The sequence below is a fragment of the Frankliniella occidentalis genome, unplaced genomic scaffold (assembly GCF_000697945.3).
Source record: "Frankliniella occidentalis isolate FOCC.00 unplaced genomic scaffold, Focc_3.1 Scaffold421, whole genome shotgun sequence".
In the NCBI taxonomy this organism is placed as follows: domain Eukaryota; kingdom Metazoa; phylum Arthropoda; class Insecta; order Thysanoptera; family Thripidae; genus Frankliniella; species Frankliniella occidentalis.
The window spans coordinates 146,461-158,591 of record NW_026267542.1 but is presented as its reverse complement, the minus strand read 5'-3'; the positions used below and the strand labels follow the sequence as shown (position 1 = coordinate 158,591).

The following is a 12,131-nucleotide window of genomic DNA, read 5'->3' as shown; positions in this document are numbered from 1 at the left end:
AGGGGGGGGGGGGCAACAGTCAGGAAGCAGTCAGTTCTCCGCGCACACTTTCGCACCACGGCGGTGCGACGGACGGTGACGCGCGGTGCGGCAGAGCCACCAGGGCTTTGGCGCGCATGCGCGGCCGCGAGCCACAGGCCCATCCGCACACGAGCCCGCGCCGTGCAGCATCACCGCCGCGTACTGACAGCCTGACCAGCCCATGCCATGGGAAATGGCATTACTATTAATTTATCGGGGCGCCAGCGCGCAGTGTGGGGGTTGTACAGGCGGGCGGGCGAGCCAGCACCCCTCTCCTCTGCCCAACGATTGACACAGCCTGTCGCCGCCAGACTCGACGTTTCGCAACATACCGCGGCGCCCGGTGGCGAGTCGCGGCAGGGCAGGGAGGGCGCCCTGGAGGTCATTACGGGCGTCACCCCCAGGACGCCGTCGTGCCCGCAAGACCCTCCTCCTACCTGTCTTCCCGGGGAACGGCGAGGTGGGGCGCTGCTGTCCGGGGGCCGGGGACGGCACAGGGGACAGCCGCGGGGAAATCAGCAGCGGGGACAGCAGTGGGGACAGCGGCCGGCCCCGGAAGCCCGCCGAGTAGTGCGGGGAGATGGGGCGGAACGAGTCGTCCACGAACGGGTCCCAGGAGGGGTCCGGCATCCGGAGGCGCAGCGACGACGAGGACGGCGACGACGAGCAGGGCGTGGGGTCGTCCTCGGACGACATGCGCCGCGGCCCCAGCCCGCGCGACGACATGCTGCGCACCAAGAGAGAGGCGCCGGGTCTACAAGGGCTGCTCGGGGATGGGCGCACCGGGCTGGCTGGGAGCACAGCGCCGTACTGCCGGCGCCCGCCTTTGTGCAGGGACGGGACGCGGCATCGGCGTCGACATGCGATGTAGTATTTTTAGGTCCGGCACCAAGCCACAACCACCGGCAGCAGGGCGGGGTAGGGCGGGGCACGGCGCAGGGAGGGGAGGGGGCGACAGTCGCGCAAGCCCCCCCGCAGACAATATGCCAGCCCATGCCCAGCCAGGTGCGACTCGCACCTTAGCACCAGCGTGCGGAGGCGCGGAGGCTGTGGCGCCGGCGCCGCGACGGCCCGGCCGCGAGTCGTGTCCCCGACATAGTCGCCGGCGAGTCAGGCGTTCTACGGGACGGGGTTTAGTTGGTGGTTCTGCGGTTGGGTTTCCAAAGCCGACCGGTAAAAACATGGCACATGTCGCCACCAGTTTTCTCGCAAAACCGCCCGAGGTGCCAAACCACACGGCAGAGGGGGCAAATGAGACGCGAAGGCTACCAGGATTACCCGCTTACTTCTCGAGTAGACGTACACACAGTCACGGAACGTATGACCAACGGCCATTCAAAATCATTTCACTGACTATCGAATCATTTCTTAAATCTTTGCAAATTCTCCGATAGCTCTATATTTACTTTAGTGTTTTCATTCGTTAATGTTTCGATAGCAAATGAAGTAATTTTGAATAACCGCATTGATGCCACGTTCAGTGACTGTGTGAACGTCTGTCCGATATCGCGACAGCGAAGGACCGAGCACGATCACCGAACGTGGAAGCGAAACACGATGCATTATGGCCAATGCGAGTGACCGTACAGGACAATGAGGGTTCGGCCATGTTCGGCACGACAGGAGAGGGCACCTGAGCGGGGGCAGGGGCAGGGAGGCGGCGGGGGCCGCGGACTGCAGAAGTGGAGACCGCGACCAGGACCAGTACAGCGGGGCGCCCGCGGTCAGGAGTTTGGGACACAGGAAGCGGGCCGCTGCGGGCAGCGCCCGCCTGAGCATGGCAGTCGCGCTGCAGCAGACAGCTGCAGCCCCAGCTGCAAGCCGCCGGCAGCAGACGCGCCGCGGTGCAGTGTGACAGACTTGGCCAGCTCAGCTCACACGCCTGAACTCTGCGCGGACCACCGGCGCTCTGCACTCTTGGGCGCGGCGGCTCAGAGGCGCGGGGCGGGGCGGCGCGGAGTGGCGAGGGGTGGCGCCCACTTGTTGAAGGGCCGAACAGGGGCCGAGCGGGCCGAGCGGGGCGGGCGAACAATGCCGAGCGCGATACAGCCACCGCAGCCGCGGACCTGTCCAAACCTGCCGGGACCGGCGCGCTGGGCGCCTGTCGGTCCGGGGCGCGGGGCGCGGGCGCGGGTCTGATCATTGTCGCTGGCGCCCCCTCGCCCTCCTCCCTCCCCCCCTCGCACACTTCACACACACACCACACGCCTTCGATCACCTGACCCCATTACCCCCTCCCCCCACCGCACACACACAAACACACACACACGCGCGCGCGCGCCGCGTCGGCTGCGACCAAGCCCTTCCTCATCACGGGCAGGCACAGGCAGGCCGCGGTTCTGCTGCTCGCCCATTTCAACACACCGTTTGACTAACGGTCTGCTGCTCCTCCACGTCCACCACGCGCCGTTAAAGAGGTATTATAGAAGTGAAAAGTCGACTGCGGGCGGCAAGCCCCCCCACCCCTCTCCTCTGAACAGGTATCGGCATGCAGGTGTTGCAGGGAGCCGCATCTTAACGAGCGCCGGTCATCGTCCTGCTGCGCCCGTCGTCCAGCCCAGCCCGTCTGTCGGCCTGCCCTCGATATAGTGCTCGCCCTGCTCGCCCCGCGGCTCCACCACCCCACCCGGCGGCGCGGTGCGGTGCGGCGGACGGCCCCATCGACCGCCCCCGGGCCGGGCCCCGGGTCGGCAGCACACCCTCCCACTCCTTGCGGCCGTCAGCTGTCACGCGCAGGCACGGCATGTCGCACTGCAACACCTCCTCCCGCCCCGCACCACCACCGAGCGCGCCAGCAGCGCCAGCAGCCAATCGACATCCCGTGACAGGAATGGTTACCGCGCGTCCAGCAACGAGCGCCTCCTCCTCAGTGCCTTTGTCTTGCCATCAAAAAGGAGAGAAAAAGAAACAGACACAAGACACAGGGGTCGTCCATAATGTACGTTCGTCTGTCTCCCCCAAACTACGGGAGCTCGACGCCTGCGAGACTCGGGGTAGGCCACCCCGCCGTACACGTATGCACGGTATGCAAGAAGTTGCCTACCTACCAGGCGCCACGAAAGCTTCGCATGAGCTGAACTTAGGCAGGTTCGAGACGGACGTACTTTCAGGACGATCCCATAAAAGCAAACGCAGGCCTACTGGGACAAAATAATTAATATGAATATTTGACGGGAAAGTGGTGATCGGAAAGGGAAGGGGGGGGGGGTCGTAACTGTCTCAACACCGCCGCGGCGGCTGCGAGCGGACTAGATTGCGGCGTGCGGTCGCGACATCGCCGGGCGATCAATTTCATTCCGGTGCCCGCCGTGTACCGCGCGACACAGAAAAGCAAGTCTTGTCCTCGGTGCACGCAAGCGGCGCAACGCGGCGCAAGCCAGGCACTAGTCGGTGACGAGACGGTGCCACGCCCACGTCGGTGCACAGGGCGCGCTGCAGCCGCGGGCGGGGCGGGCCTTCCCTTGATTATCATGGGCCGCTTCGTGGAAGAACCTACTCAATTTACATCAGCATGTATGGGAGGGCCGGGTGATTAACACTTTCCGTGCAACGGGTCCATTATGTGGACTCGTTCCATGCGTTGGGACGGACGCACGCCCTCCTCGGAAAGTGTTTGGAAGAGGAGGAGGAGGAGGGCGACGCGCCACGCAGGGGCTGGGCGGCAGCCAGGCCCAGGCCCACGGCCCAGGCCAGGCGGCCTCGACAATTAACTGGTGATTACTGTTGGGGCGGCTCGTCTCATCTCGTCTCATCGCCGCGAGCCCGACCGGGCCGGACCAGGAAACAGCCAACAGTACGCCGTAGACAACGGCAGCTTACCGGCTCACCTGCACTTCTCGTTATGTTACGAAGCTAGAAAGTGAATCAAGCCCATCAAGATAATATAGGAGGCTCCTCTCTGGCACAGAGACAAAGGGAGATAGCACACTCATTTTGTGTAGCCGGCAGTGGAGGGGGAGCAAGAGTAAATAAGCCAATCTACACAAGCGATGCCACAATTCCTAGGCTGATAAAGAGGTACAGCACATGAGCACAAGTTAAATTGTTAAGCAACACCTTACTTATGTCACCGACAATACTTACCTTTATAAAGTAAGCTTATAATAAATGTTAGACAATACTTAAGAATTTGACGTATATCTCAAAAAGAATGAAAGATGAAAGTAACTTACTCGAATTCTTATTTCCACAGCTGCAAGCACTGTAGAAATGTAGGCAATTTGTCGAGAGGCCTGGAAAGTTAATGTGATGTGTGAGAGAATGCGCACACACATGGCAGGAGCTAAGAAAGCTAAGTACATCATGCAATGACAGAACAGAGGCAGACACAAAACGAATATCAACTAAAGAGCAAATAGTCCAAAGATATAGCAAATAGCTGCTAAAAGCCCTTTAACATCATTGATTTGAATTATCTGCCGAACGACGCCATACATTTAGAAATTGGACAAAAAAAAAATTAACATTAATTGTCGCACAATGTAAACCCAGTCTCTATCAGATACTGAAATGCAAAATAATTTTTAGAAAACAAGAATTTATTTTTTACTTAAGTTAAAAAATGAATAATGAGCAAACCAATGTTGAATCGTTTATTTTGATATAATAATATTCTACAACTTGTGATTGTTTTCTCAAATGAGTGAACCTCTTCTCTAGGGAAATTCATATTGGCAATTAAATAAATGTGAAACGTAACGGCTGCGATTAATGTCCTACGTTTCCGCGGACAGACGTCGAGCAAAATCGATTGGGTCTCGGTCTTTAGGCCACACAATGGCAGGCTAATCCTGGCTTAAGCAGCACACGGCCAGGGCCGCGGAGCACCGCGCTTTACACCAGAGCGGTCTCCTTGCCGGGTGCGGGAATGCCATTCAATCAGCTGATTCTGACAGTTCTCGGGTGGCAGATCGTTCCTCCCCATGCACCCCGCCAACGAGGAACGAGGACCGGACAGCTCAAGGTGACGAAACAACCGGCAAACGACAAGACACACAAACTCGTGGGGCAGAGGGACTCCTTTGTAACTCTGTGAACGCGTCTGAGTAATCCACATGAACTCACCATTAGTATCGTCGAAGCTTCCGTTGGTATTTTCACCATCGTGCATTACGAGGCCGTTATTGGCGCAAGCGGCTTGGCCGAGCTCGCTGTCTGCCGCCCCGTCCATGGCTCATTCGCTTCAGCGCCACTCAATCGGTGAATGGAGGGGCCCAGGATTAGCGCACAGGAATTTCACACAGCTCGAGTGCCGACCGAGCGTCGCACCCGTATGCCACGACACTTTTCCCCGTCTGTTTATTTATTTGTTTTGTTCCCAGTTCAGGCCGACGCTAGTGACGTTCGAGACTACGCACCACGAAGTGCGGGAGTGGGGGTACAGCCAGGCACTGGCTGATGGAGTTGGTGCCGTTGCTGGGTGTTGGCGGCCAGGGTCTTTTCTGGAAATTTTCGATCGATTTGCTGTCGACCTTCGCAAGTAGGTGGGGCGGGCAGGGACGGCGGAGGAAAGGTCTGAAGCAAAGAAAATTATTGCACGTCACACGATTAATTGTTGCAGTGTAGATGCAAGGTATTGCGTAATCGCCGGAATACATCTCACAAGCCGTGTTCCTCCGGGAGCGCGCGCATGTTCAAAACGTGCGGCAGCTTGTTCTGCCCGCCATGCCATTCTGCATGCAAATAATTATAATGTATTCATTCATTCATTCGAAATCGTGTCAAATCCCAGCGAGGCTATAACTATGGGATTAAAATATAAGGATTGTGCGGTGAAATTTTAAAATGATTTATTTCATAACAGTAACAAAGAAACGATTTTTCCACACAGAGTCAAACATTGACTGTGTGCTAATTTTTGATTAGCAACGTATCCCAAGAATATAATTACTCTTATCCATAATTAATCTACAATTACAATTCACTCAGGGAATGACATTATTAGTTCCAAGCACAACTGAGAATACCTCACACAGAAATAGCTGATGACTTGCAATTAAAAACAATTGCAGTTTTATAAACACCATAAAACCTGATTGCTTTGCTGGTAACATAAATACTGGTTGCAACATTCAGTAATTTTATCTTTAATACACAGAACTAAAAAATACAAAATGTGTTGATGTGCTAAGGACTACACAATATTCTACTAAAAGCTTCTCTTAAGGTTTTCCTTTTAAATCTGTACTATTTGCTTCTGAACTGGGTTGATTCTCCTGTTGCTCTATTGCACTAGCCTTTTCCACATTCATTTCCATATTGTCTCCAAGACCATCTTCATAGTCATCATCTTTGCCATCTTTATTATCATACAGAGCAGGATACTGAGACATACACCCCTGCATCTCCTTAAAAAGATCGACACAGTCACTTCCTTTAGGATCTGCTGAACTGTAATGGAAGCATTGGAAAGCCTCGCGGAATTCAACACCACATGGTCCTGTGGCCATTCCACCCAAACATGGGCAATTCCAGTTGATTTCACCATTTGGAAATATTAAACCAGGTTGAGGTTCAAGTTCTGGTAGTTCTATTTTACTAGGAATATCATGATCTTCTTTCGCAGCAAAGATAATGACATCTTTTCCTTCTTTTTTACACACAGACATTGTAAGACCTGTGAACAAATCTGAAAATTTGGAAAAGCAGAACATTAGTTCTAGTAATAATAAAATAACACACTGTCCTCCTGACCAAACAAATTTGGCTGTAATCATATGGTTCAAAATGAATTGCCACTCACCAAATGTAACAAATGAAATTTGTGATCAACACTCAACATTTAAAAATAAGGAGAGATAAACTGTTTGGCTTTACCAATTTTATTCAAAATTTTGTGGACCCAAAGCAGTCCAACATAATTAACTTTGCAATAAGAAATAAATAGATTTTTGAAGTGCGTTGAGTAAAAACTACTACAGATAATTTAAATCAGCCAAGGGAAAATACATCAAACAGCATCCTTCTCATTGGGATGACCCTTGAGGTAGATGTTCTTTCTGGTAGGTCAGTGGATGTCTCTCCATGCATTCCTGCATAGAACGGAATTTATCTAGACAATCCTTGCCTTGAGGATTCTGCTTACTGTTATGATAACATGCAAATGCATTTCGGAATTCTATTCCACAAGGTCCTGTGGCCATCCCATCCAAACAAGGGCACATCCAATTGATATTACCATCAGATAAAATTAATCCCTGTTGACTTTCAGGTTTGGACAATTTAATTGAGCTTGGTTGAATGTGATCCATTTTTGAAACAAACAGTACAATGTCCTTTTCATCTTTCACGGTAGTTAGAGAGTTGGCCATTTTTAGGATCTAATGTCAGAATTTGATATGATGGCATGCAAAGTCTCACCAGCTGTGTTGGTAGGTACGGCTGTTAGCCTGAAGTGAGAGAAGTAAAGATGAGGATTGATGAACAGCGAAACAGCAATAAGTTCCGTCCAACTGTCCACAAAAGGTTAGCGATCCTCTGACCTTCACGTATTCCTTAGCTGGACAACGGATGATACCGCGCCGAGTCTCCTTGTCAAACTTAAGCAAGTCAATGTTGATACTTGCTCCAAACTGTAAGGAAGATTTACTAGAAGATGAGGAAATATTAGAGAGACAAAAATCAATCATTCTAAATAGATTAGAAACTTACATCTCCGAACAAAGTTCTCACAGCTGTACAAACGTAATTTTTGAATGAGATTGCATCAACATCAAGTTCCTTGCTGTCAGGAAAGTTTCTGTGTAAAATAAAATAAAACGTTTATTTTAAAAACATGTGTCATGATGAAAATCGAGGCAACAGAATAAAAAAGAAACAATTAGATATCCAAGATCCGTAATGGAAGCGTAGGAAACTCATTTACATTGTGGGTGATCAAGTAAAGAGGGAAATTAAAGAGAAGATAATAATAATTCGTTACTAAAAAAAATTGAATATCTATACTTTAAGTTTCCAAGGCTTACAATGCAGACCACTTCTTTGAATTACGACGATCATGAATTTAAAATAAACGTGCATTGAAGAGGTTAGGCGTACACCGCCTTTAATCTAGCACTAGAAATAAAAAGAATGCCATACTAACAACGAAACATCTAAGTAAAAATATTTACTCATACTGCCTACATGCAAATTACGTTTTGTAATCGGTGAATATACAGAAAAATACTGGAAGAATTTGGAAAATTATGAAACACAGAACGCCGAAAATTTGAGTATGGGAAACCTCGCTCTTCAGGAGGGCGTTCCTCAATGTTTTTCATACAACAACCACGGCCTTCGAGATCTTGCAGTTGCTCGCTGCATCTCCAAAGCAAAAGTAGCAAAAATCTAGTGCTCAGTGAAAGACGTCAGCTGCAAGCTGCAAAATGGAAAGTTGTGTACAACCGTGTGTTTGATGTTGATCGTACATTTTGAACGGTTTTGTGAACGTCCTATGAATGTTTATGGTGAACTTATATCGTGTATGTGAGTTGTGATTCCTCCGTCAACAATGCTGGGGAAGAAATCTTCGAAACCTCGCAAGGAAAGGCGAAGGTTAGTCCTACCTCGTTTGGGGGCTGTTTGTTTCTTCCGATCTGTGGAAACATATTACATTGCAATGGAAAGACCCATGATTCTGACTATTGTTTCTGCATGCATAAATCCTGCCTACCAAATATAAGTAGATAGTTGCATGTTTCAATGTGGTTCTGTGGGTGGTAAGGTGCTCATTATTCTTAAACAAAATACACACAAACAAGTCTGGGTCAAGTGCATTTCTGTGTGTTCTGGAAGGTATCCATTTACAAAAAAAAATCAGTCTAACCACATTTGACATTCTTCTAGTTTGCATGGACATCATAGTGATGAACTATAACTAGCTGTCTCATAATATCTCCCCAAAATGCTTGTTACCATTTGTTATTATTTCTCATAACCTTCAATGACATCAGTAGATGTGGTATTCACTATAGCCCTTACATCAAACTTTTGTTGCTTGATGGTTATTGATTTGAGAACTTTTAGTACGGGACAATTCTTTTACTCAATTCTCAGATGTCTGAACAACTTTAATTTTGTCGGAGGAAGTCAAACTGATTAACAGGATTGTTGACTAAATCGAATTTAACTTTATAACTATCAAAATTAGAGAAGTTTGAAAACATAAAACTATATTTGTTTTGTAAATGACAAAAGATGGTTAGGTTATGCAGACTTTCTTCCTCTGACGTTCTTCTTTGAGTCCTTATAGGGTAAACTACCAAGGTGCGTATATAATCTACCTCGAATGCTTATATTATCATATACAATTTCTTTCTTTGAATTCTCCTTATTAATTTTTGATGAATTCCTATTTAAAACACTTTTTTGTTGCATAGTTTGTCAATTAAACCCATTTTTAGGTTGATTCAATGTATTACCCTTCTGAAGGTCACATTGTGTCAACTGTCCAAAGCCTTGTTGCTGGACTTTGCTCTGGGGAAAAATCTCAAGGACTTGATGTGACCAGATGAGTTCTCTTCGGTAGTAAAACTGTCAACTAACTACCCCTTTTCAACCCCAACCCCTAAACCTCGAATGGTGAAATGAGCGAAATAAACTTGTCCGTTTTTATCGACATATTGCACCAGCTGGTAACGAATGTCACCGCGGTCACTCGCCGTTTAGGGGATGGGCGGAAGGGAGGAAGGGGGCCGTGTCTACCGAGCAGCCCCGCCCAGGGGCCAGTCAGTGGCCACCAAGCCGCCCCACACCGGCCCCCGCCCCCGAGGTTCCACAAATATGGCCCCTCCACTCGGCCATACCCTGCGCCCAACCAACCGCTGGGCCGGGCCGCCCCTCCCGGCCTGCCCGCAGGGGCCTGCCCTGCCTGCCCGGCCTGCCCCGCGGCTAGAACGCGTGGCCCCGCTCTAGCCGCGGCCCCGGCCCCGGTGGCGTCGGACCCCGCTGCACCGAATACAGCAGGCAGCCACTCTTTGTTTTGTTGTTCCGCCTTTCCGGCAGACGCGCCGTCGCGTCGCCGCCGCTCCGTTTTCGACGACAAAGTCTGGCGGACAGAACGCCTGATTGACTGTGATTGAAGGTCGTGCCTCGTGCCCGAGCGCCGCGCTCACTCCGAGCACAAGCAGCCTCTCAGCCTCTCTCGCTCCGCCGACCGGGCCATCGGAGCCGGCCCGGGAGGCGAGCCCATGGGCTAGACGAGACGAGGCGAGGGAATGCTGAGGCAAACGTCGTGGAAAGTCCCCGTCGCACTGCGTGGCTGTGGCTGGGCTGCGGCCGGGACCGAACGGGCAGCAGCGGGAGGCCGGCTGCTGCGGGCGGCGCATGGCATGGGGCCGCAGCCCGTCTGGGTAGGCAATGTGTGCGACCCACATGCAGCGCGGCACGGCGGGCGGCCTACCCGACCGGTCTGCAGGCGCCTGCAGCTGCGCCCGGATCGGCTTCACCTTTGAGCGCATGGGGCTGCAGCCGGTCTGAGTAGGCAATGTGTGCGCCCCAGATGCAGCACGGCACGGCGGCTGGCCTACCCGGCCGGCCTGTAGGCGCCTGCAGCTGCCGCCGGCCTTAGCGCATGGGGCAGCCCGTCTGGGTAGGCAATGTAAGCGACCCACTTGCAGCGCGGCGCGGCGGCTGGCCTACCCGACCGGCCTACAGGGGCACTACAGGGCCGTTACCTTCGAGCGCATGGACCCCCTGTCGCCTGTCCGGACCAGGTAGACCAGGGGAGCTACACGCGCAGCGCGGTGCGGCGGGCAGCCTGCAGGGGCCGGCCTGCTCGGGGGGATAGGAGGTAGACGGTAGACGGGCCCGTCAACAAAACCCGCCCTCTCGCTCTATCGCGCGCTTGGTTCATCCGCCTCTTATTTATTTCTGTCCGACGCTGTTTGCCGATGTTGTGGCTTTCGCCCGTCCGCTGCGCTGCGCCCGAGCCCGGCGCGGCCCTCTGCTTCTCGCCCTACAGCTGTCCGCCCAGCAGTCGGGCCAGCCCCTCCTGTTCCTGTCCGGTCTGACTGCCCTCCCCGGTGTCAGCACCGGACTCGCCCGCCGGCAGCAGAGCAGAGCTCGACCAGCGGACCGGAGCCCTCTGCGCCGTCCTTGGCCATGCCTCTGGGACCCGCGCCTCGCCCATGGGCACCTGCCCGAGCGGAAGACCACGCGCTGGCGTCGAGAAGCTCGCCTTCTTCTTCTACGAGCCCAAGGTCCGCCCGACCCAGTTCGGAATGTGGATTCGGTTTGGCGCTGAGATTAGGCGGTGGAACTCGATAAGGCCGCGGCCGCGTCTGGCCCTCGGCGCGACGCTGCACCGGAGGGGTCGGCGGCACGCGTATAACGACCCTCTTCTCCTGGCCAGGTCCGCCTGCGCCACCCGCGTCACGAGCGTCACGAGAGACGACCTATCAGCGCCTGGGCGGAGCGGGGCGCGGACAGCCAACCCTCGGCTCCAGCCAGGTTGGGTCAACGGCTCGCTTATCCGCCTTGGCCGGCCCCACCCCGCCCCACCCCACCCCGCCTCACTCACCACACGCCCCTGCGCGGTGCACGGACCCGCAAAACTACTTTGCGTATACGTTTTTGTGTACACACCCGTCGGCGTTGCGAGGCCCGCGGCTCCGCCTCGCCGCTGCGGCTGATCGGCTGTGCAGATGTAACCAGATGAAATGGAATCGACTTTTTGGTGCGTCGTTCCGTCTCGTCCCGTTCCGCCCCCGTCGCCCTCCTCGCCCTCCTCGCCCTCCTCCTCCTCTCCCATTGAGCGGCGCGCGCCGCCATCCGCTCCGGGGCAGACTTGACTTGTCCTTCTTGAGATAAGCCCCTTCCTCGCCCTGTTCGGCGGGGAGAGTATACCAAGGACGGCGACCTCCAAGGGACGACCACGCCACGGCGACGGTCCGCGCGGGCGGAGGTTGGCGACGGCGAGCGCGCGGGGCGGGGGCAGGCGAAGGCAGTGGCCGAGTAGTTGAATGATTCGCGGAGCGAGCGAACGAGCTGCCGAGCTTGCGAGGCAGCGAGTCCGCGAAGCGCAGCGACTATCAGTGGGCACTAAGGAAATTGTCCGTTCGTCACAGTGATTAACTGGAAACCCTATGATGACTATTAAAAAAAAGCGGGGGTCAAGGGGGCGGCAGCCC

At 53.5% G+C, this 12,131-nt stretch overlaps 4 protein-coding genes and 1 long non-coding RNA gene across 16 annotated transcripts in view; 2 read left to right on the top strand and 3 right to left on the bottom strand.

Moving 5' to 3' along the window:
• The window catches only part of LOC113204600 (AMP deaminase 2), a gene marked incomplete in the record, with an annotated part of 21,567 nt that extends 16,231 nt beyond the window's left edge, over positions 1–5,336 (bottom strand). The window contains 2 exon segments of the mRNA XM_052274646.1: positions 4,194–4,253; positions 5,086–5,336. Coding sequence (XP_052130606.1) covers positions 4,194–4,253; positions 5,086–5,191 — 166 coding nt within the window.
• A 21-nt stretch (positions 5,337–5,357) lies between these two features.
• LOC127751312 (uncharacterized) lies at positions 5,358–6,041 on the top strand. The gene is made up of 2 exons (XR_008012072.1): positions 5,358–5,500; positions 5,582–6,041. It is a non-coding gene; the product is annotated as an uncharacterized LOC127751312 (long non-coding RNA).
• LOC113205399 (mitochondrial intermembrane space import and assembly protein 40-B) lies at positions 5,794–8,309 on the bottom strand. 12 transcript variants are annotated; one of them, XM_052274657.1, is made up of 5 exons: positions 8,157–8,309; positions 7,672–7,759; positions 7,503–7,608; positions 7,381–7,409; positions 5,794–6,649 (listed from the first exon to the last, which is right to left on the bottom strand). In XM_052274657.1, exon 5 carries the CDS (start codon positions 6,627–6,629, stop codon positions 6,183–6,185), a length of 447 nt encoding a protein of 148 aa, XP_052130617.1. In that variant the 5' UTR covers positions 6,630–6,649; positions 7,381–7,409; positions 7,503–7,608; positions 7,672–7,759; positions 8,157–8,309; the 3' UTR covers positions 5,794–6,182. The 12 variants fall into 12 exon arrangements, with proteins under 12 accessions (XP_052130617.1, XP_052130616.1, XP_052130613.1 ...); XM_052274656.1 differs by having other exon boundaries at positions 7,503–7,592; XM_052274653.1 differs by having other exon boundaries at positions 7,381–7,608.
• On the bottom strand, positions 6,827–7,369 carry LOC113205429 (mitochondrial intermembrane space import and assembly protein 40-B-like). Its single transcript, XM_052274658.1, has one exon. The coding sequence runs from the start codon at positions 7,329–7,331 to the stop codon at positions 6,987–6,989; it is 345 nt and encodes a 114-aa protein (XP_052130618.1). The 5' UTR covers positions 7,332–7,369; the 3' UTR covers positions 6,827–6,986.
• Positions 8,310–8,344: 35 nt separating the features above from the next.
• Positions 8,345–12,131, top strand: part of LOC113204616 (hypoxia-inducible factor 3-alpha) — a 63,930-nt gene continuing 60,143 nt past the window's right edge. The window contains exon 1 of the mRNA XM_052274645.1: positions 8,345–8,556. Coding sequence (XP_052130605.1) covers positions 8,513–8,556 — 44 coding nt within the window. The 5' untranslated portion in view covers positions 8,345–8,512. The remainder of the gene's footprint in view (positions 8,557–12,131) is intronic.